This window comes from Beta vulgaris, chromosome 4, assembly GCF_026745355.1.
Source record: "Beta vulgaris subsp. vulgaris cultivar EL10 chromosome 4, EL10.2, whole genome shotgun sequence".
NCBI classification, from domain to species: Eukaryota; Viridiplantae; Streptophyta; class Magnoliopsida; order Caryophyllales; family Amaranthaceae; genus Beta; species Beta vulgaris.
The window spans coordinates 47,998,032-48,023,908 of NC_079205.1; the positions used below are offsets into that span (position 1 = coordinate 47,998,032).

At 35.0% G+C, this 25,877-nt stretch overlaps 1 protein-coding gene and 1 long non-coding RNA gene across 2 annotated transcripts; both read right to left on the minus strand.

Moving 5' to 3' along the window:
• Positions 1–5,157: 5,157 nt before the first annotated feature.
• Positions 5,158–8,037, minus strand: LOC125497008 (uncharacterized). Its single transcript, XR_007273513.1, has 2 exons — positions 5,922–8,037; positions 5,158–5,595 (listed from the first exon to the last, which is right to left on the minus strand). It is a non-coding gene; the product is annotated as an uncharacterized LOC125497008 (long non-coding RNA).
• A 1,189-nt stretch (positions 8,038–9,226) lies between these two features.
• On the minus strand, positions 9,227–10,906 carry LOC104890923 (hypothetical protein). The gene is made up of 2 exons (XM_019249013.3): positions 10,603–10,906; positions 9,227–10,475 (listed from the first exon to the last, which is right to left on the minus strand). The coding sequence occupies exon 2, from the start codon at positions 10,393–10,395 to the stop codon at positions 9,496–9,498; it is 900 nt and encodes a 299-aa protein (XP_019104558.2). The 5' UTR covers positions 10,396–10,475; positions 10,603–10,906; the 3' UTR covers positions 9,227–9,495.
• Positions 10,907–25,877: the final 14,971 nt, after the last annotated feature.

Here is a 25,877-nt window from a genome sequence, read left to right on the forward strand (position 1 = left end):
TAGAGAGTAACTTTTGACAATAATTAGGGGGGTCGGGAAAACGTCTAATTACATCAAGGGTATCAAATCTGCTCATACACTCATGAGCTAACATATCCGGCAACTGGTTGTCTTCCCGTCTAACGAAAGTAAGGCTGGTTTCCTGGAAGTAATGTCGCAGCTCCCTGCAGTCCGTAATCAGGTCACTATAGAAGTCGATTTGCATAGAGTTACAATTTATGATGTCTACAACTTTTTTACACTCGGAAACTAGAGCAACATGCGTGAAATGCTTTGATCTTGCCATCTCGAATCCCTGTTTTATAGCCAACTATTCTGCATGATATGGGTTAAGAGCATAGGAAAATGAAAAAAAAACCCAAGAAGCCAACCTCCTAAAGAATCTCGAATAACTTCTGCCATACTTGCCTTGGTTTTAATGTTCATAAAGGAAGCATCCACATGAATATGGACAAATGGAGGCGGAGAAGGTCTCCAAGAAGTACACATGACCGACGGGTTTGCAATAGGGGAAGATTGAGCGGTCATGAACTCCTTGGCCACGTTAATGGCCAAGTTCAGGGTGACTAGGGCTGGCATATGCGGCTTTTTATCAAAGAGGGAACAATTTCTTGCTTTCCAAATGTTGTTGAACCCTAGTTTTGATGATGACAAAGAAACAAAGATGCAAACTAAGTAGTGAACTAATGAGTTATTTAAGTGTATGATGTTTAAGGTATCAATGAGGAACTGGGAGAATACGAAGTCAAGGAAGAAGTCAAGAGAGGATTTCAAAGGCTAAGTAAAGAAGTTTCTATAAGTTGATACTGGAGCAAGCATTGGATCAAGAAGAATAAAAGCTAGGCGTTTTATTTTCTAGTTCCATTGTAAAGGAACAAAGTAAGGATGGTAAGGAACATTGGCAGTTTTATTTGAGAATGAGAGTTTGTTCCTTTCTAAGGAACAAACTAAGTGGCACTAAAGAATTGTTAAAGGAACTTGGTTTATAAAGGAACTAGACTTAGGCGTGCAAAAGTATAACGGTACAATTATGCAATTGAGTAAGTCATGCCTAAATTATAGGAAATTAGTTTATCTAATTTAAATCAGTTTAATGATAAAATCAGTTTTAAAAGAAAATCTTTTAAGGAAAAGATTTTGTTTTTCGGAAAATATAGGAAAATAATTATCCGGTTTTATATAGAATTCGTTTAAAAGATAATATTTTCTTAAAGATTAAAAATTTAGTTTTAATGATAAAATCTGTTTTTAAACTAACTGATTTTCGGATAAAGCTCAAGGAACTCCTATTACTTAGGAGTTGTGGCTAAAATATATCCACGTTCATATTGAGATCATGGGATCATGGGACATGATGAGAAACGTGTTCCTTAGGGGAAGGAACATCATGGGTTAATGGACTTAACATGTAATCGAGTTTTACTCCCACGTTCTTTGTGATTATCACTATAAATATTGAAGTCTAAATGAGTTCCAAATGTGTCTGACTAAGTAATTAAGTGAGTTTAACTAATTAAGTGTAACTGCCTTCATTCTCTATAATAGCCATTTGTTCTTTGCTTTCTTACTCTAATTCCACTAAGCTTATTTCGATCAATTGTATTTTGGTTTTTGGGGTAAGGGAACTTTGAGTGAAGTTCTGTAAGAGAGAAGCTTTGAGTGAAGCTTGTATGAGTGAGAAACTTCGAGTGAAGTTGAGAGGAACTATCTGTTAAGGGAACAGTGGCTCAGGAACTTGAGTTTAGGAACTCAAGGTGTGGCTCGAGTTAGAATTAGGTTGTAACAAAGTTGTTTGGCCTAATTAGTGAAAGAGTTGAGTTTAAAATCCCTAGTGGTCGAGGTTGTTTCTTCTTGTTGGGCCCAAGAAGTTTTTCCTCGTAAAAATCCCTTGTGTTCCTCTAGCTTGTTTATTCGTTTAAGTTTTAATTTCCGCAAAAAGTTACGTTTATTTCTACACCTACAATTCACCCCTCCTCTTGTAGTGTTCCTAGGGAAATAACAAATGTCAAATGTGATATGACTTAAAATGGGTCTGGACAACCCAATACGGAGGAGGAGAGTTCGGTCCACATACAAGCCCAAAAGAGATTCCACACTAAAACCAATTGGCAATAGTAGGAGTAGCTCCTCTAGCTTATATTGTGGTATTTTCTCTCATCTTTCTCCAATGTGGGACAACTCACATGTGCACAACATACATGGGGTTCAATAATCCCTCTCACATGTGAGTGTCCTTAGAATTAAGGCATACTAGTTTGGCAATCCTTATTGGGAATGATCGTCCAATAGAGGGACTTATCTAGTTACATGACAAATGCCCAATATGAAAGGCCCAACAACCTTGGGCTTTGATACCATGATAAATTTGATATGACTTAAAATGTGCCAGGACAACCCAATACGGAGGAGGAGATTTCGGTCCACATGCAAGCCCAAAGGAGGTTCCACACTAAAACCAATTGGTTAAACCACTTTATAAGATTAGGATTTACTTCTCCTATCACCAATTGGTTTTAGGATGGAACCTCCTAACTTGTAAGTGGGCTGAACTCTCCTCCTCCTTATTGGATTACCCAGGCCCATTTTCATATAATTTAAAAAATTAACATGTTATCAGTGCCCGGGTTGTGGGTCTCTTCTAAACTGGGCCTCTAATCAAGCAACTGGGTAATTAAGGATTTACCTCGATAGGATGTCCAGCCCCTAAGAGGATTATTTCTGATTACCTTTTCAGTTAGCTCTAAAGTCTAAAGACACTCACAAGTGAGAAGGTGTATTGAACCCATGAAATGCTCACTTGTGAGTGTCCCACATTGGAGAAAGAGGAGAGAATAAACCACTTTATAAGATTATGAGTTACTTCTCCTATCACCAATTGGTTTTAGGATGGAACCTCCTAACTTGTAAGTGGGATAAACTCTCCTCTTCCTTATTGGGTTACCCGTGCCCATTTTCATATAATCTGAAAATTTAACACCAAATCTCAAAGCATACCAAAGGAAAAAGAAGGGACCAATTCAACTCATTGCTTTGATGATGTCTACTAACACAAAAACGCAACCATTCTTTAATATTGCTACACATCCAAAAATCTTGGGGAGGGGATAACAAACACCAAATTGCCGAAGCATCAGTACAATCCCGAATAACATGAAGTGAGAATTCAACACAAGTTAGTTATATTATTCCAAAGTTCTTGCTATATGGAGTGAAATGAATTTGCCTTATTTTTATCCTATTTCATCAAAAAAAAAAAATTAACTAACTACAATAATGTTTAACCTAAGAAATGAGTTTAGTATGCATAATTATATATTACTAACAAATTTTGTTGATTGATGAGATAAAGAAAAATAATGGATACCTTTATAGGACTACAAATTTACTATAAAAACTTAAAAGAAATGAGTATAGAGTATAGACTTTTAACAAACATATTAGTCACCGTTCGTTTCTTTTTAACTAAGGAGGAAGTACAAAAATATGAGAGAGAAATTGTAAAGGTGGATAGAACAACTAAAAAAGTCGGTTAAAATATTAAAAAGTAGATGACATTGGTGGAAAAAGAGGAAAAAGTAGATGTGACATGTTATTAAAAAATACAAAAAACAATAGTGTGTAGATTGAAAAGAAACAAACTAAAAAAGAAAGTTTGTACATTAAAAAGAAACAGATGAAGTATATAATACTGGTATATAGCTTTAAAAAATTCCTTACTTTTAAAATAAGGAGAATGATATATGAAGTCTTGAGATCTTCATATAAAAAGTTAAAAATAAAACTATTAAAAAATAAATAAGTATTAATTATATAAATTGACTTAGAATTATATATCATATATTCCTCAAATAATATTATTTTAAAAAATACATTTAATACTTATTTACAAGTCAAGTACTATCATACTACTACGGACATCCATATATAAAATCTATCTCAATATCAACCCTTTGTTTCGTTATTATCCCTTTACCCATTTTCACATGGAACATTGTTTTTTCGATTTTGTGTCAAATAAGGTGTGAAACTTGTTTATGGAGGAAAGATTAATCAAGTACTTATATTATTGCCTAGTATTTGTGACACTTAACAAGTTTTAAACCAACCAACAGAAGGGGACCACACTCACACACAAGGCCCACAACCTATGAATAAAAAGAAGAAAAAAAAAAACATTGCTCCCGTCTTTAATTTAATTTATCTTTGAACTATTTGGACTGGAAAATAACCTTTTATTCCACAAACTCCAAAAGACGCAAAGGGATAATGTACGCCACTTGGTAAGAATTTAAAACTCCATTTTCCACTGAATCCTTTTACATATAGAGTTATAGACATCAAGGACGTAGTTCTACACTTCTACTTTTTTTTCAAAAAAATCTTTATAATTATACTTGAAATGCCAGAAATCAAAAGGATAAACTACAATATGCACTATAACTCTGAAACGAGGTATGTGGAATGAATAAAAGGCGTTATTAAGAAATATGTTGTTAATACAAAAAAAAATTATTTAGTACTATAAGTATTTTAGGGTTTGTTCTCCCCATCTTATTTTCAGTTAGTTCGATTGCAATCAGTTCGGTTCAGTTGCAATCAGTTCAGTTCAGCTCCAATTATCATTTCTATTAGTTGCAATTCAGTTCAATTAAATTGTATTATGTCGAAAAGAACAAATCCTTAATGATATTGCTATTACCTTATTAGCAAGTGTTTTATCGTTACTAAAAACTATTTAGTTGATATATACTAGAATATGTTTTAGTATTTCTTAATAAGAAATTTTCATTTAATAAGTAAGAAAAAAAATCTTTTAGACTATCCTTACACAAAACCCCAGCTAGACACACTACAAGCCAAACACACAACCCCCCCCCCCCCCCCCTTTCCCCTCCCTAATTCCAAGCAAAATACTCTAGCAAGTACTAAAGGTGTTCAAGTATCACCATTTTTTGTACTTCTACCTTTCTTGCAAAAAGACCATCTGACGCCGTTAAGAGTCCAATTTATACTTGCAAATCTAGTGTTTGGGACAATAATTGGTTCACAATGACACTTTGGTCAATTTGATGAGCAGTACTACACGAACAAGAAGTTTAGTCATCTAGAGTTTTCATACATGAAATTAAATTTGATGAGTGGCATGTGAACGTCAGCTAGTCTATTTACTACTTCTACATAACAAGAAATTTGCCCGTATTTATAGGTTAATGTCCCAAATGAAGTAAACTACTTTGTATGAAGTACACAATGTTAGTAAATCGTAAACGGTACTAACAGACAATAAAAGATCAGAAGTCTGGTCATTAACATCATGATACTAGAATTGGCAGTTGAAGCCTTGTCCTCTCCTGCAAAACCATTATGTTGGCCAAAAATATTCCAACTCTTTAAGTAACAGACTTGGTCATTTTGACCAAACCAATAACGTGCAAGTCCTTTGAGAGAAATAGGGCATCTGAAAGAAAATGTATTGTCAATTTGGTGTGGTTGAGTTAGCTCAGGCAGACAGCAATGGCAGTAGCTAGACACATCAAGAGGGCAGGGGAGGGGACCCCTTCGAAAGTGCTTTTTGAGCTTTTCTACAGTGTGTTCCTGCCACATGAAAATAAAATATAGATCAGAAACAAATCTCTAAGGAACAAGAAAATATCGTTGCCCGTGTTCGGTTTTAGTTTTCCACTTTTATAGAACTAAAATTGCGAGCGAGATAATTGAAAGTTCTTCGAAATGCTTGAAAAAAAAGACGTTTCTAGTATTCTGTTACCGATTTCGGAGATTAACAAGATAAGTGTACATGTGATTAGCTTTATGATAATCATTCAAAGTCTCCCAGATAGGCCTCTATTCTTTATATGCAAATTTTCATTTTCGCATGTTCACAAAACTTTCTGACTCGTCCATCAGATCTACCAACTTACCACTTCCACAGCAATAGTGTACTGCAAACAAGACGCTGTTGAATTCAGTTTAACTCGACAGATTTGAAGTTCCAACTCTGCGAAGGTCACTTTGCTCCTACAAAGCAGACGAGCATATAAGCCACACATCGAAGGAGTAGGCCAAGCTACATACAAAGTGAAAGTCAGGATTCTGCCTTATAAAAAGACCACTTACATCCCACTCTATATTAGCCCACAATAAACCATAAACACTAAAAAAATAACATTTTATGTCAAAAGAGCCTAAAATTATAAGAAATGGTGAGAGCAAAACTCTTCAACGATGTAGTTCAATCAACATGAGCAAGCACATAATATGTCCATAGGCTTTAACCAGTACAATTTTGAGACATGCACTTTCTCCGGACTCAATTTCACTACCACATCTACGATATTACATGAAGACTTAAAAGCATCAACAACTGTCCACTTCAAGTTCTGCAATAAGTGACTTAAAAAGACAATTTAAAAGTCTCAAACAGCTCTTAAGGGTTTTTCACTAATAACTGTCGCCAATGCAGTATGAGATTATGTATCCCGCCATCAATTTGAAGCCAGCTGATCAAGAATTATCAGCAAGATATGGCACCTGTATGTTCGCCTCATAAACAATTAATGATGGCCTATTTAAAAATGTGATCAAATCTTATGTTAGAATAGTTTGTAGAAGCTTCTATAACAATATAGTCTGACCAAAGGCAATAGCATCATAGTCCATACAGAAAAACAGATGAACCAAAATCATGTCTCAAGCTCCTATACAGAAGATGAAAGGGCCGTTATTATCATGAAATTACCCATTGCTAAATCACACTGTACATTGTAACGTCTCCAATCAATTGAAATAATATCAGAGAGCCAAGTGATTTATGGAGACTCAGGGTTTAGTTAATCTAACTAATTCAGTTCTATCTTAAACACCCAAGAAAACTGTGCTTAAATTGCTGGAGTTGCCTGGTTTCCAGAACTTGACAAAGTAGTTGCATTAATTTGATATTCTCAAAACATGTTAGCAAAGTATACCAAGTACTGAAACAAGTGGGATATACACTGTAAGTACGTGAAGAAGTTACAAGATTTAGTATAGCTGACATGTTAGCATGTATATTCAAGTAGATTAACAAACATTTTGGCATTAATAATAAGGGTGGCTCAGAAAAGCTGTGCAAACATGGTAAATCTTTCGACCATTTTATAAACCGACTTTTGTCAGTTACAAGGGCACAGCTTTCCTAAATATACAGTCCAATTAAGGCTGCAAACAGACCTAACCTCATCTCCCTTCTATTTCCTAGAGGCGAAGTAGGGACTTCTCCATTCACTAGAAAAGCAATAAGAAAAAGCATATAGCATTGCTCTACAGAAAAATTATGTGGTACCAGCCTAATGGTGGGAAGACTGATGCTTAGCAGTGCAAATGTGCAATAGAGGAGAAAGAATTAAAGGTGTCCGTTTGAATTTGTTGAAAAAGCAAAGATCAATGTATGTCAAGATATACAAGAGGTAGGGAACTAGAAGGGAACAAAAGGAAGATTCTCTTTGTCTAGGTGTCTTCACCAAAAGAGAATCTTCAACAAAGAAGCATCAAAGGATGGATAGTCTTTTAGCTTCGCATGGGATAGCAAACGCATAGGGATCTGCAATTGGATTACGATACTAAACACTTCATTAGCACAAAAGGTAACATTATTGAAGCTTAATCTATAATTTTTTAGTATATGCAGGATTCAAAATAGATGGGTTTTTTCCCCTTCATGTATCAACAAGGATGGCAATCAATATTATACGAGAGATTTGGATTCTTCAGTTTAAGAAATTTAGCCATTTTGGTTCCTCCTTATCACTCCTACTCCCTACTGCCTACCCCTTCTTCAAACCCGCTTATAAGCTATCTGCATAATCAATGGACAACGTGAGGGCAAGAGGATAGCTATGTCGGATGGACCATATAAGTTTAGCAAACTAGGTTGAATGCAAAATGTCGACAGAACATAGAGCTGTCAAATGCGAAAACAATACTCGGCATAAATGTATTTTCCAAAATCAACAATAAGCAATGCCATGAGTAAAACGATTTTTTAGAATCAAAAATAAGCAATACCAGGCAAAGTAACTAGTATTTCCTTCAACTTTGTTGTGGCAGACTGGAGCTTCGTGCTGGTCTTTAACAATTATCTTCTTTCACATTTTGCAGGACGGATAAGAGCAGGTTGAAGGGCTGAACCTGAATCAAGGAAGATTGTTTCATTGTGTAACCCACAGGTGAATGCCTTCTTGCATATCTATTATTGTCTATAGGAATATAGGCTAATGCTACAGTACCATCGTTGGATAGTAGTGAAATGATTACTACATGCACACTAGTCAAATCACACATGTCATGAAGCAACATGCAAGTGATTTGTACAAAAATTTTATGCTTAGATGAAGCATCTAGTGCAAAACAAACACCACAATTAGAAGAAATTGATTTAAACATCAAGGAAGTTTACAACATATAAACAATAAGGCTCCATCAACAATTAGTTTGGACAAAAGAAAAACAAGTTGAAGCTACATGATTACTGACTTCCTCTCTGTACCTGGATTTAGAAGCCAGAGAATACTAACCAGCCTTGAAGTGATCACAGTTGAACCACAGGCAAAACATCGGGAGCACAATCTCAATGTTAAGGCGAGGAACAGATTTCTCTACAATAACTATAAATGGCATGTTTCCTTGACAAGTTCAAGAACTTTAATTGCAGTCACATAGTCATACCAATTACTTGATGCACTATAAATCATGATCTTTGATAGTCACGAGAACAATTTTAGCTGCATTATACATGTACAAGCAGAAAAGCCACCAACAAGTCATCCAAATCGCAAAACATACAGTGATCTCATCACTTGAACCATCGGATAACACGACCCACTGAAACAACTATTTAGCAATGTGCCCATTTCTGTGGAATAACCCATATCCCTGCAGGGGAAAAAAAAAGCAGTTAGTTAGTTATCAAGAAACATGCATCTGAGAAGATAAATGCAATAATTCAAGGAGACCCAACCTTGAATTTTCTTGCTTGAATCTGATGTTAGATCCTGCAAAATAAGGAGTTCAACTCCCACCCACTAATCAAAATTTTCACTTGTTAAACTATCAAGAAACAAACAGGGCTAGCCAAAATATCACAAAGAAGCGTCATACTTTCAGTACGTGTAGCATACAGAACAAGAGAAACAAGTACGCAGCTGAGATACAATTAGAATCGTCTATCCCCTATGATTTATAAGCACAAAAAAAAAAAGATTTAATCTTCATAAAGCAACAGAATACCGCGTAAAAACTAGTGAGGACATTGGACAGAGGAATTTACAATCAAAGGCAACAAAAATCACTTTGATCTATTTAATTTATCTTCCTCCTCCAAATAAAGGACAAGAAAGACAAAGGAAAACCAATAATATAAAAATTATGGTGTAGTTCCATCACATAGAAAGGTAAATGGACACTTCCTAATGTATCTCTGTTAGCACTTAGCACTCAACAAAGAATCCTTGAATCTCACTATTCTTGCTTCCAGGCATACAAGATCAAAGAGAAACCAAGTTGGTGCGATTGAGAATCTCGAATTCTTTGCGAAGTTGACCAATGCAATACATTAGGATCACAAAGAGGCTGACTAGCCCATAACTTCTCAGCGGTGAGACTAGTTCTGAACATAAAAACTGCACTTCCAGGAGATGAACCGAAAAGCCAACTATGAACATCCCAGAAAACTTCAACAGGGAGCCCATCAATCAGGATAGTGTGATTACCACGGAATTTCCAGCGAAGCCGCTTGACCTGCATCAAATTTTTAGTATCCACACGAACAATCAAGCAAGGGTCATTGGTGCTAATTGTGTCACACTCGATCATGAGGTCGTGCACAGGACCATTATCGCTGAACTTAGCCTTGGAGTAGAAAACCTTCTTCCCATAAACATGTTCTCTCTTTGCAATGAAAACAGCATTACTAGAAACAGGAGTAGCATTTGTCTTTTTGAAAGCTTCCTTCCTCATATCTCCCAGTAGAAGAATCATCTGTTTATCACACACAATTGCCAAGTAAAAACCCTCCAAAGGTTCAGGTCCAGATCCAAATTTAGCTGATGAAAGATCCCAATATAAATCAATATTACTAGACTCAACATCTAAGCTCTTAGACCCTTTTCTCTTAGAGAATAACCATGGCTTAATATCAACCTTACACAAACATTGGTTGCTTGAATCATCAATTCCAACACTTAAACCTTGCCCCATCAAATTCTTACTCCATGTGACTGTTATTAAACATGACCGCCCTCGAAATCGACATTGATATACACAAGTAACCAGATTTTGAGCAGTTTTATTACCATTAGAAGATGAAGAATCAGCTATTTGCACAGCATTTTCACCAAAACAAGATGGGAAATCTCTCATTCTGATTCTGATACAAAAAAACACCTTTCCTCCACTTCAAATTTCTCTCTCTTAGAGCTTTCCACAAACACTTGGTGTGCCTATCAAAACCCAATTTAGATATCCAATTATCAATTGAGCATAAAAACACATTGAACTCAAAATCAAAGAGGTATAAATACTACAAATTTTTTTTAAAATGAAAAAGAGAGTAACCCAGTAACGTACCTCAGTTCATCAATGGTATTGGTGGAAATGAAAACAACCCATCTTTGAAACGGCACCCATAAAAAAGAAAAAGAAAACCCAGAAATTCTTTCAAAAAACAGAATTAAAACCTCAATTAAATCATGGGTTCAGAGCACAAGAAACGTTTGTTGTAAGAACTCAAACAAATCTGAACTTTAGATGGAGTGAGTGAGGAGAGAAGGGGAGGAGAGAGAAAGAGAGAGAGAAAAGGACCATGAGAGATTAGAGACAAATTTGGAGAATGTAGGTGGTAAAAAAAATTAATTTGAGAATTGAAGCAGACAAAAAAGGGACTGCAGTCTATTACTGTCGAATTAAGCTCTTGTGACTGAAAATAGAATAAAAACCAAAAAAGATAAATTGAGAAAATTATCTCCCAAATTGGCAAATTGAGATTGTACTCAATAATTGAAAAAATTAACTGTGGAATTCCATAATTAGGTGCAAAAAATTAGACTTGGTAAATTAAACTCGATTATCTTCTAATGTGAAAATAGAAATACTTAACTCGGTTTGAATCTCTATTCTACTACCTCCGTCCTTTATTAGTTTACCCACTTTGACTTATAACACTATTCATCTTTATTACTTTGACCGTCATTTGTTCTTTATATGTAAGGAAAATATAATCATGTGTGATATTATTTGATTCGTCTCAATATGTAGTTTTTGAATATTAAATTTTTATAATTTTTACAAATACATAATTGGAGATATTATTACTCAAAGTTTTACATCGATAAATATGAAAAGTTAAAAGGAGTAAACTAATAAAGGACGGAGGGAGTATATGGGAAGAGGGGTAGGACACCAAAATATTAGAAACCCCATTTTACCCTCATAACATCTCTATTTTAACTACTTACTTTAATAAAAAAAATGAAAAAATAAAAAAAGAAACTACCTAATTAATTTAAAAAATAAAAAAAGATATTACAAAAAGAAAACCATCAACAATTCAAATATTCCTAATTTATTAGAAATAATTAATAATTAATTTAATTTTCTTCATCTCCTAAAAAAAATTAATTTTCTACGTATCTTCGCACGCATCGCGTGCATATAAAAACTAGTGAAGTAATATGAAAGACCACCTCCATCCAAAAATAAAAACTGATATGAAAATCTGACTTTAAATTGATACTAAACTGGTCTCGACCCTGAACTGAGGGTCTGTTCTCTTTGACATAAAACAACTGAACTGAACTGAACTGATCTGAACAGAATTGATCTGAATTGAACTGAACTGAATTGAATTGAATTGAACTGAACTGAAATGATGTGAGAGTAAAAGTATTGTCAAGAGCTGAACTGAACTGAACTGATCTGAACTGAATCCAACTGAATTGAACTGAACTGAACTGAACTGAATTGAACTAAACTGAACTGAACTGAAAATAAGCTGGGGAGAACAGGCCCTGAACCTAATTTTGAGGGAATTTTATCATACACCAGGGTGTACACATGAGCCTAGTATATTTAGGATTATAATTATTTTTTATGCTCATTTCTCATTTAAAACCTCAAAATGAGCATAGTCACATACTCCCTCCGTCCCAATTTATTTGCTACATTTTGTCATTTAAGTGTGTCCCAATTTATTTGCTACATTTGCAAATATATCCATATATAATACATAAGTCCCACACTTTATTTACAAATTTGTCATCACTCTCTCCTTGATTTTTGTAAATATTTTCATATATAGTAGATAGGTCCCACAATTTACCTATTTGCTTTTTTGTTAATTCTTGTTGTGACAGTGGTCCCCACTCCCTCCTTGGTTTTTGTGATAAAGCAAATGTAGCAAATAATTTGGGACAGAGGGGGTAATAGCCTAATAGGTAGAGCTCCAAATAAGCAAATGAGCAAAAAATTACCCAAGTGTACCATGCATAGGGTGATAATGATGCAAGTAGAGTTTGAGTTGAGCTAACTCGACTCGACTCGTTAGCATTTCGAGTCGAGTCTGAGTTGAGTTGAGCTCACTCGAATTGAGTTTTGACCGACCTTTGACCTAGTCGAGCATTAGTCGAGTCGAGTTTTGACAGAGTAGATTTCGAGTAGCTTGCAAGTGTCTCATGTTAAAAGCAACAATAAGGTGAAAAATGTTGAATGTAGTTATTTTGCTATTAATAATTGGATATTCGAGCTTATCACGAGTTTTCGAGTCGAGTACCGAGTTGCTCAACTCGACTCACCAACATCTCGAGTCGAGTTTTGGCCGAGTCGATCTCGAGTAGCTCGCGAGTTGTCTCGACTCTTTGCCAACCCTAACCATATACATGATACACCCCGGTGTATTATGAATGCACTCTAATTTTGATTTGGCCCAAACTTATCCGACCATAACATTAAGGATACACTAACATATATTATCTTTGTCCCATATTAATTATAGCAGTTTAACTATCACGCTATACACGTGTCTCACTTTGACTATATTTTTTAACAATATAAAAACAAAATTTTGCATATAAGATGCCATAAAATTCATCTCAATATATATTTTAAATATATTAACTTTTTATAATTTTTACTAATGCATAATTAGAGATATGGATGATCAGAATTGTGTATCGTTAGATATATCGGTCAAACTATTGCAATTAATATGAAGGGAATGGTTAAAAGAAAATATTATAATGTTTTCATTAATTTAATATTATTTTATTGTGTTTGATCTTTCATTTACAATTAATTTTTAACCCATTTTTTCAATCAACCTCTTAACTTTCTGGTCTAATGTATATTCGTTATATTTTGATTTTGTGGGTTAACAACATTAACTCAACGAGATATTAAGTCATTCAATACCTAGCCAGAAATTTAGAGACTTTTACTTGAGTTAATATAAATATCATGGACCTGAATTTCACTTGAATTTATATAAACCTGACTCGACCCTATACTAAGGAAAACCCGAGTGGACCTGACCCGTATTATATTTGAATGACTCAATTGTCACCTATATAAAAATGAAGAATTTGAATACTATAAGATTTATTTTTATTGCTCATAAGGAAAAAAAAAAACTCTTGTAAGAAAGTCGAAACTATTAATTATTTTTACAAAGAATGAGATTTAAATCTCGTTAACCTTAATCTTCAATTTAATACTGTAGAAATACGAAAAGAAGACTAGTGAATACTATTGTAACAAGGAATGAAATAATGGTATACAGTATACTAGTAATACTGAGCAGTAGATGATAGCCTAGTGGTATTGGCATCACCTTCGATCTCAGAGGTCAAAGGATAGAGTCTCACCCCTTACAAAGGAGAGATCCCCGATTTCCCTTTCCTTGTAAGAGACTTCATATTACCTTAAAAAAAATAAAAATAAAGAGTATACTAGTAAATAGTAATACTACTTCGTATGGTAGAAAATTTGGAGTAGCTCATTACTCATAGCTGGGTATTGCTGTAAAGGCTGCCTAATGAATACTATTCTGAAAAGGAAAGGGAAAAGGCAAGGTGTGCTTGATATTCCATTTCTTCCTAGATTCTCTCTCCCTCTCTTTATTTTTATTTTTATTTTACGGAGAGATTCTCTCTCCTCTCTTCGACACTACCCCACATGGTCACATTTTAAATAGAGCCAAACCAATAAGAAAAAGTTGGCAAAATGCCAATATAACTAGGAAATTAGGCAGCAATAAATCAAGATTTCGCCATAAGACAAATACAATTCATAATTTGATAAATTTTCAATAACTTTTAAATTTTCTATAGTTTCATATAGTATAATAATGATACATATAACTTTTTGTTATATTTTCATCCTTTAATATATCATAAAATGAAAGAAATTGTTTCTCAAGGATTTTCCAATTGATTGGAGAAGTGATATTCTATCATCAGCTCATCCGATGACATATAATATAGTTGAGATTATTTTGTGAGTTTGATAAACGTGGAACCATTTATATTATTATGCCTCAAATTAAAGATTATTCTTGCCAAATTCTTCTTAGGACTAATTTTCTTCTCTTTGAAAAAGGTTAAGAATTTGCCTTGAGAGAAAATATTCAATCTGATTTGTGTGAACTTGGTTTACATTTAAATTAGTGTGCATCTGGTTCACGTACGCAAATCTGGACATACACTAGTATAATACACAGAAACTTACTATATCACAAATAAATACACTATATAAGAAAAAATACACTATAATACAAATAAACACTATCACAAATAAACATTATAGCTCTTACCAAAGAAAATACTATAACACCAAGAAACACATTATACAACATACAAACATACTACACCGAAACTAACAATATAATCTTATATAACAAGTTCAATTGTACAATCAACTATATATAATACATAGAAACAACACTATATCACAAACAAATACACTATTTTAGAAAGAAGTACACAATATCACAAAAAAAAAAACACTATAGTCAAAGAAACACTATCACAATATACTATAACACACAAAAACACACTATACCACACACAAACACACTATATTGAAACTCACGATACAATCATAATCTTCTATAATAGGTTCAATTGTACAATCAACTATATAGTAAAAACTGAAAAACAAAGTAAGAACTTGAAGCGATAGAAAATGAAGCAGTTATGAGAGAAAAACTGAAAAGACAAGAAAATCTGAGCAGAGAGAAAGATAAAATAGTAAAAGTTGTAATCATTACAACCTACATAACATCTATGGGTGCACATTAATTAGTGTGCACCTGATTCATATGAAGTTTTTTATTATTTTAAAGTCCATATCATATAATGATCATAATTAGGATTGCACGAAAGGAGTAAATGAGGAAGGTTTTTTTTTTTTGAGAATATTTTTAATTTCTAATTTAGGCGTCTATAAAATAGCAACCTACAAATAAAGATGATACGTTAGTAGCTTATATCCTCCTCATGGAACTCTTATGTCACTTACATATGACTAACAATACCGCAATTTATGATATGCATTGTTGTTAAAATTTCGATCGGGATCATATGATTCTACGATTTTACAATTTAGAAGTATCTTACTGATCTCGATTCTATGATTTGGAAGTACCTTATCGATTCCGATACTACGTAGGATCTTAATTTTGTAAGATCTTTTGATCTTACCCTACCACAAAAAATCATATGATAAGATGATCTTAATACGATTCTACGATCTACGACTCTACAATCCGATCTTATCGTAAAAAAAGCATAAAGTAATTGCACATATTATATTTCTCCTATTATATATTGGTTGCATGTTCCTTCAATCTTGTAGTAATAAAAAACTATCACCATTTGTTGATGAAATAAGTCATTATTAATATGTGTAAATTTTTAACATGAGTTTCTCACTATATTCTAGCATAATTATCTCTATTTTACGAAATGGTAGAATCTTACGATCTTACGACCCGATCCCACGGATACGATCCTACCAACCCGTAGATACAAAGTAGGATCCCGATACTGATAACTTTGTATGCAACTATGATACTATGGTGCGATCGATTTATCTCTATGTGTACTAGGTGGGTTAAGCATTTATTTTTTTAATTTTGAAAATTGAGAAAAAAAAAAAAACCAAACATAATGCATTGTGTGTGTAAGATCCTCACCATACTCTCTATCTCACAAAGAAAACAAATTAAAATAAGAAAAACCTAATAATATTTTTTTTAGCTAATTAATTGATCTTCACTTAGAGGTTATCTTAGTCATTTTTTTAAGGAACGCAAATTCTTATATACGGCCGACCACATTGGAAATTTCGCGTGTAGCCGGCCCAGTCCAATTTAATTTACAGTCCAGGAGCCAGCGAAGCGTTTTTCATTTTAAAATAATGGGCCCAATTGTGAAAGTTAGCCCAACGCTTAAAGATGAGAAAAATGAACGTTACAAGCCACGTTTACACGTTACCGATCATTGCAATCAAACCACGTTTAAACCTCAATTAACTGTAATTAGGTTCCCTATTTGTTGTTTTTTCTTGAAACCTTCACTAACATTGCTCGAAGAAACTCCATTAATATTGATAATTTATTGTTGTTTTGCGGCCTTTTTAAAGGTTGATTTTCATATTTTCAACGAATTCTTCGTGTAAAAACATGCCTAAAGCGAAGGTTATTGTTCGTGGAGGCGAAATCGGGAGCAACTACATTGATTGAGAAGGAATCTTAATTCAGGTGTTTTTGTTTTTATGAATTCTTGTTGTTTGTTTATGTTTTTATTAAACCTGATTGAAACTCGTAGACATAATTTCGTATTTATACTGAACCTGATTGCAACTGAAGTGAAGGTTATTGTTTGTTTTCTCTTTTTTTTTTCTCTGTGTGTGTTGAATTATTTATAGATACGTAACTCCAATTGAATTAGTCCCTCCGTCCCTAAATAGAGTGTTAGTTTCTTTTGGGCACAAATATTAAGAAAAAAAAAATCATGTGTATGATCTTATTTGTATTAAATCATAATTAAATATAGAAGTTGGTACACTTTTTATGAATTGTTTATTAAGGAGAGAGAATATGGATCATATGGAAAATTGGGTGATATTATAAAAGTTAAAAGCAAAATAATATTTTAATTGGTGAACCCATACCAAATAAGGAAATGAGAAATGTATTTGGGACAAACATAAATGGAAAAATGGGTATTCTATTCAGGGACGGAAGGATTATTTAGTAACTTTTGTTGTTCGATGTTAGTAACTTCGTCAAATTATGTACTTTTGAAGTGTTAAAAACCTAGATTACGAAAATTTTACTCATTTTGTTTTTTAAATAGTAACTTTATATTATTTTGTTACTCATAAATAGATTTGAGAACTAGTAATCTCATTTGTTCATATGAGTAATTTTATTTGTTGCTATTAGTAACCTTAAAATATTATATGAGTAACCCCATTAATTTTTTGCAGTAACTTTGTTTAGTTTTTGGAGTAACCTTTGTCTAATCCTATTTTAACCTATTTTAACCATATGATTAACCTAGTTTAATCCTCTAAATAACTTATTCTAATCACATAAGTAACCTAGTTCAATCTTATCAGTAACCTCATTTATTTATATTAGTAACCCCAATTGTTCACACAAGTAACACACATTTATTAATACAAGTAACCTCATTCGTTCATAAGGACTAACCCAAGTTATTTATACCAGTTTTAACCCCATTTAAACATATGAGTAACCCTGTTTTATTCACATAAGTAACCCCATTTTATTTACAAGAGTAACCCCTTCTATTGTTATGCATAACCTTAAAATATTATATGAGTAATCACATTTATCTTTTTACAATAACCTCGTTTAGTTTTTGGAGTAACATTTAATCGAACGAACTCCGCCTGTGAGTATCTGTGTGGCATTCACTGCCGGTCTCAAGCCCGGATAAAGGAGGAGAGTTGCGGTAGGTTTGGGGAGGCCAGTGTAAAACATAGCCCCATATCATGACATGAATCGACAAATGAAAAAGGTGGGGCGTCCCCTACTCAGCGACGCGCTGCACTTCATAGACCCGAGTGTAGTGATAAGTATGCAAGGGTTGCTAGGTCGTCGCCCGGAAGCGGCGCGCCATCCCGGCGCCCGGGGTGGTGTCAAATATGCAAGGGTTCCCGCATCAGGGAGGGTGCGGGTAAAGAAGCTAGTCCAGGGTATGGTAGGGTAGTAGTGGTAGGGTAGTGGTAGGGTAGTAGGATGCGCTTTGGAACATGAACATTGGCTCTTTGACGGGAAGATCGGCGGAGGTGGTGGAGGTTATGAGGAGGCGAAAGATTCACATAATGTGCCTTCAAGAGACTAAGTGGGTTGGTGGAAAAGCAAGAAAATACCCCGTGGGGTTATAAGCTGTGGTACTCTGGAAAGGATAAGAGTAGGAATGGAGTAGGCATCATTATTGATAAGGAATATATTGATGATGTGGTGGAAGTTTCGAGGAAGAGTGACCGCATTATGAGTATCAGCTAGTATTAGGGAGCGAGGCGGTGACTATCATAACGCATATGCCGCAAGTAGGATTGGAAGCATTTATTAAACAACAATTTTGGGAGGATTTGGAGGAGGTTGTGCAACGAGTGCCTATTAATGAAAAATTGATCATTGGTGGGATCTTAACGGACATGTGGGCACTAGTCGAGTTGGCTTTGAGAGCATTTTCATGGAGGTTTTGGGTATGGGGAGAGAAATCAAGCTGGAAGCGGTATCTTGGATTTCGCATTAGCCTATGGTCTTAGTATTATGAACACTTGGTTTGAAAAAAGAGAATCTCACCTTGTGACATATAGGAGTGGAAGTAACGCGAGTCAGATTGACCTCTTTTTAGTAAGGAATGCTTGGCGGAAGAGTTATACAAACTGCAAGGTGATACCGGGTGAGAGCGCAACCACCCAACATAGACTAGTCGTGCTTGATTTCCGGGGTAGGGAGTCTTTAAGAAAGCGAAAACCCAATGTGGAGCCGCGAATCAAGTGGTGGAAGCTCCAAGGGGAGCACAAAGAGAACTTCTTAGCTAAGATGGCTAGTAAAGATATCTGGTCTTGTAACACAGAAATGGAGGTAGATTCGACATGGACAAAGATAGAACTTAGTATAAAGGAAGTGGCGAAAGAGGTCCTTGGAGAATCTAAAGGAACTGTACCACCAAGTAAGGACACATCTTGGTGGAACGAGACGGGTGAGACAAGCGATAAAAAACAAACGAGAAAGTTATAAACTTTTGGGAAAAGATAGCAGCGATGTGAATTATGAGAAGTACAAAGAGGCTAGAAAAGAAGCCAAGAAGGCAGTACGAGAAGCTAAAGCACAGGTAAACAAAGAGCTTTATGCAAGATTGGATACGAAAGAAGGTGAAAAAGACATTTATAGAATTGCGCGTATGAGGGACAGGAAGACAAGAGACATAAGAAAGGTAAAATGCGTCAAGGGTGTGGACCAAAGAGTGCTTGTGGAGGATGAGGAGATAAAGGATAGATGGAGATCGTACTTTGATACCTTGTTCAACGGTGACAAGACACAAGCCATCGGGGATGTACACATCCCGCCAAGTATGTTAAATCGTGAGTTTATGAGGAGGATTCAAAAGGGAGAAGTTGTTGCAGCATTAAAAAAGATGGGATTGAAGAAAGCTACGGGCCAGATGGTATACCTATAGAAGTTTGGAGGTGTTTAGGGGGGAGAGGAATCGAATGGTTGACAACATTCTTCAACATGATTTGGAGACACAACAAAATGCCATTAGAGTGGAGGAAGAGTACTTTGATTCCTTTGTATAAGAACAAAGGCGATGTACAAGATTGTACCAACTACCGAGGAATCAAACTAATGAGTCATACTATGAAACTCTGGGAACGGGTGATTGAGCAAAGACTTAGGAAACATGTAAAGATATCGGAAACCAATTTGATTTATGCCTGGAAGATCGACTATAGAGGCCATCCACCTCATAAGACAAACAATGGAACACTACCGTGATAGGAAGAAGGATCTACATATGGTTTTCATTGATTTGGAGAAGGCATATGATAGAGTACCAAGAGAAATACTTTGGTGGGCGTTGGCAAGGAAAGGTGTTCCACTGAAATATATAGATATCATCAAGGATATGTATGAGGGGGCAACTACGAGTGTGCGGACTACGGTGGGGAGGACAGAAGAGTTTCCTATTACGATCGGAGTGCATCAAGGTTCTGCACTTAGTCCCTTTCTCTTTGCTCTAGTCATGGACAAATAACGAGGTCAGTTCAAGATGATATACCATGGTGTATGATGTTTGCGGATGATATTGTGTTGATTGATGAGACAAAGGAAGGTGTTGAGAGTAAGTTGGAATTGTGGAGGCATACATTAGAAGCCCGTGGTTTTAGATTGAGCAGAAGTAAGACGGAGTATATGGAGTGCAAGTTCAGTGGGGTTACAAGCAGCGAGGCGGGGGCGGTCACTTTGGATAGCAAAGTGGTTCAAGGATCGAACGTCTTCCGTTACCTAGGATCCATTCTCCAAAAGGATGGAGAACTGGATGGAGACGTGGCGCATAGAATTAACGCGGGTTGGTTAAAGTGGAAAAGTGCCACCGGATTCCTTTGTGATTCCGGCATTCCCCAAAGATTGAAGGGAAAGTTCTACCGCACTGCAATTAGGCCTGCTTTGTTATATGGCACCGAATGTTGGGCGGTGAAACAATGCCACGTTCATAAGATGAACGTGGCGGAGATGCGTATGTTGCGGTGGATGTGTGGCCACACAAGGAAGGACCGATTAAGAAATGAAGTGATCCGGGAAAAAGTTGGAGTTGCATCCATTGAAGAAAAGATGAGGGAGAATCGGTTAAGATGGTTTGGTCATGTGAATAGGAGATCAGGAGATGCACCTGTAACAGTCGGTAAATAATAAAAGATTAGTATATGATTAAATAACTCAAATCGTGAAATTTAAATGTGGTCGTACGTAGGTAATACGTATGATATGTTGTGTGTAAAAATAATTTGTGCTTGTGTGTAATTAGGGCTTAGAAGGATATATATAAAGATAATATATTATTAAGTTACGTGTGAACACTTAGGATCGATATATTATTTTAAGAAGTTGAGTTGTGGAAATTGAGGGCTATTGGAAGATAGAAATTATGTTCAACTATTAAGCAAATTAACGGTTACGCTTAGTAGAATGGACTTTAGAATTTCATTTAGGGTATGAGGTTAGGTATATCAAGTAAATTTTATGTTGAGGATGTTAGAGTATAATAAGGACAATTGTGGGGTCTTAGAACACTAATATATGGTATATTATAAGATTTGGAGTCATATTAAGACAAATGAGAAGAGCTGGAAAATTCTGAAATGCACCAAGTGGAATGGAACCCCATTAATTAACCCAAATGGGTCTAACAAAGCTGAAGGAATGCACCCATACCTTCCTCACATATACCCTCACATCTTACATAAGTTTCATCACCAAACACAAACAAAATTCCTCTGCCCAAAACCTTTCTTCCTCCCTCTTCCTACTCGCCAGTTCTGGCGGTAAGAACCAGAGGTGGTTATCAGCTTCGTTTCTTGGATTTTTGTCTCTTAACCTATGCATGCAAAGCCTGATTATCATTCACTACATATAGGAGCATATTGGGAAGCAAAAAGATCACCATTTCGTGGCCAAGAAGTTCAAGAAAAAGAACCATCTTCTTCAACCAGAAAAACAGTAGGTATGTTGATTTATTTGGGTAAATTGAAGTACTTTCCTTAAGTCAATTCTTATGAATTTTTGTGTGGATATAAATAGTGCTTAAGGATTTCAAAGAAGTAAAAATCTCGTCCAAAGGAGAAGGAGAAGTCGGATTATTGCTGTTAGAAGTGAAGGTACACATAAAACAACTTCATTTGGAAACCTAGTTTATACAAAAATTGGTAAAACTATTGAGAATAATTTTAAGAATGATTTTCTTGGTTTTAGGTGATTAATATCTACTGTATATTAGTCTTAGATAAGGACTTATCATTGCATGTTCATAAATCAAGTGGAAAATTATGTTCTTTCATTAAACTAGAACTAGTTATGTGATTTTTGATGTTTTTCATGAAATTTTGTGTGTGATTGAGAATTGAAGTATTTTGGGATGATGTTGGTTGATGAACCAGTAGGTTAAGTGATGATTAAGAGGTTTCATGTGTAGGTATTCATGATTAAAAAGTACATCTTAATTGATAATTGATTTTTACAGTAAAAGGGTGACTAAACTAACTTGATTTTCAATGTTTTTATAAGATTATGTTTAGTAAATGATAAGTTGAAGTTTTGAGGAAGTATACCAAAGGTTCTTATCACTAAGCTACTGTATTTTAGTATTGAAACTTGTTTAAAGGTTTTCTCTTATTCAATGACACAGCAAAGTACGAGTATTACACCTTAAAAACCGCAGTTTTAGATTCAAACGTATGTTAGTTTCGTTTGAGAATTTGGATAAATAATTTCCTTTACAATTGATGAAATTTCCTGTAGGTTTAAGGTTGAAGAACTCCTATTATTAATTTTAATGCTCAAATTGGAATTCAAGTTAAGTACATCTTTGTTTCCTGAAGCTAAAAACATCCTTTTATTTAAGATAACTCAAGTTCTTTACTAGATGTATTGTACGACCAAGTTTTGATTTTGCTAAGCCTTGTTGCACCTCAAATTATCATTTAGCTACTGTCACAACCACCTTCATTCATTCCTATTGAAGTAACAAATAGTTTCTTTCAATCACATGACATTGGTGACTTGTTTCGAAATTGTGATAAATAGTTTTGAATTCTTTTTGCGTAAAGAAGAGGAATGTGTGTATGTGTGAGGACATGTCCTATAAAAGCTTGCAAGCGAGTAAATAGTAGGAGTTTAACTCTGAATTGTGTAGAGGTTTGCATCTTGATGCACCTCACTGTGTGATATCTTCTTCTTACGCATAACTAGAAAACCGTTTTGACTTTGTGTGTGTATTGAGAAGTTTGGAATTATCTTTTAAACATTGAATTGTGGAAATTCCTGATGAGATGGTGTTTTCCAAAACATGGATTTTGCAAAGTAAATTTGGATTGTGAATACATTTTATTTTCAGCCACCATAATTAGCTTTGGGTTGATATGTGTACCAGCGTAAGCTGATTTTTGTTTTATGAACCTGTCCTGGTGGGGGCAGACTCTTGTGCAGGGAAAAGCAAGCTCAGGTAGTCAGATGGAAGGGCTGTAGTGAAGTCATCATGTCTCAACTATCATAGCAGATGCAAGCTTGAACATGATCATATTTTGAGACTTACTTCTGTTTGTGAATACTGTTTGATTTATGTTAAAATCTTATTTTGGGTTTGTAATAACTAACCTAATTTCATGAGATTTGAATGTGAATGTTTAATTTAAGTGTAGCTCGTAGAGTCAATTCAGCCATATTAATGGGTTGACTCCAGCAGGTGACAGCTTCCGTAACGTTTGATTATAATTTTGCTTCCACTATTGCTAGAAAGTATAGTTTTTAATTAATATTTAACATAAGCTAGGACGGGGGCTGTTACAGCACCGATGAGAAGATTTGAAGAGTGGAGGAGTAATCAAATTGTAAAGGGTAAGGGAAGACCTAAGATGACTTGGCTGAGGGTAAATGAAAGTTATATGAGGTTACTTGGGATTGAGGAGAGCATGACGTTGGATAGAAGTGGGTGGAGGGGTAGTATCTATGTGGAGGAAGGGGTCTGATTACTGCATTTATTTGCTTTTCTCAATTGTGTTGATATTAAAACCTTTTGCTGAAAACCTTTTCTAAACACTTTTTGGTGTAAACCTTGTTTTAAAAAAAAAAACTTTTATCACTCTTGACGATGCCATCTCCTCTGGTCACGATTCCAGTTGACGATTCATGTTAGCAGAACCTAATCACCTTGGGAATAAGGCTTAGTTGTTGTTGTATTGTTTAATCGAACGAGTAACCTATTTTAATCATTTGATTAGCTTAGTTTAATCTTATAAGTAATCTCATTTATTCACACCACTAATTTCATTTATTCATACCAGTATCCCCAATCATTTACAAATGTAACCCCCATTTATCAATACGAGTGACATTATGTATTCATACGAGTAACTCTGATTGTTAACAAAAACAACTCTCATTTTTCAATACGAGTAACCTTATTTATTCATCGGAGTAGCCTCATTTATTCATAAGAGTAGCCTCATTTAACCATATAAGTAACCCTAACTGTTTACAAAGCAACTCCATTCATTCATACAAGTAACCTCAATTAATCATATGACAACCCTATTTTGTCATATGAGTAACCCTAATTATTCACAAAGTAACCTCATTTATTTACGAGTTACCTCATGTAATCATACAAAATTCCTATTTAAGCATACGAGTAACCCCAATTATTCACAAAAGTAACATCATTTCTTCATACGAGTAACCTCATTCGTTCAAAAGAGTAAACTGATTAGTATTTTCTTTTGTTATAAAAGTAACCATGTTTATATATAGGAGTTTTTATTGTTATAAATACCCACATATTCATACAATTAACTTCATTTGCTCATAAAAGTAACTCCATTTGGTCATAAATGTTTGTGCACAAGGGTCAACTTCAAAAGGCCATATCTCACAACACACTCAATATTTTTGGAAAATTCAAGTTGGAGATGAAAATTTGGCTCTATATCTTTTTAATGCCTGGTCAAAAAGCTCGATTTTAATAAGAAACGAGTGAGATATAATATTTTGAAAATGAGTTGGCTCACTGACAGACGCGCGTGCACGACCACACCTATATTTATAATTTATAGGTGTAAATGGCCACACGCAAGATGCGTTATTTGAGGAATGAACTATTTATTGGGTTTAGGTGATGCCCCTAATTAATTAATTAATTGTCAGTTAGAGGTTGTTCTAGTCATTTCTTTACGGATGAACTAGTTATTAGGATCAGATGATTTCCCTGTGTTAAAACCAGTAGTTCAAGACAACTATTACCGATTTATGTTTTTTGCTAACTTCTGTTTTTGTTTTGCCTTATCTTTCTTTCGATTGTTTGCCAGTGAAAAAATAAATAAACCGGATAGCCTTATTTGTTGATTATATGGTTAAAATACAAAGTTTAATTACCCTAATTGTTGGTCGTTTAGATTGGAAAGATAATCCGATTTCTTTTTGGTGGTCGTCGTTTAGATTGGAAAGAAAATTCATTGTTGACTTCATGCTCTCCTATTTGTTAGGCGATCATATATCAGTACTGGTTAGGAATTCGAAAACTTGTGAATAGCTCAATGTTCTAAAAAGAGTACATGTTATTATTAATGTGGCTCTGTCTCAGTGCTTGAGAGAGAGACATGCATGTGGCATATAATAATTTTTGTCAAAGAGAATTGTTAAACGTCGTCCCAAAAGTACTTAAAATTGCCCCAAATTCATTTTTATAAACTATTTTACCCTTCCTTTTTTCCACACCATCCACCACCACCTGCCACCCCCGCGACCATCCGCCATCACCTACCTCCCACTACCACCCGCCACCTCCTCCACCACCCACCTGAAAGCAGTGGAAATTTTTTTTAGTGCGATGGGCGAACGTCTGGCCAGGAAGTTCGCTCCATGGGGCGAACGTCTAGCTAAAAAGTTCGCTCCATGGAGTGAACGTCTAGCCTGGACGTTCGCTCCATGGAGCGAATTTCCTGGCCAGACGTTTGCCCCATGGAGCGAACTTCCTGGCCAGACGTTCGCCCCATGGACGTTATCTCCATGGAGCGAACTTCCTGGTCAGACG

What these genes read in the sequence shown, in the direction of transcription:
- LOC104890923 (XM_019249013.3), bottom strand. Translation starts at nt 10,395, where the DNA reads ATGAGAGATTTCCCATCTTGTTTTGGTGAAAATGCTGTGCAAATAGCT.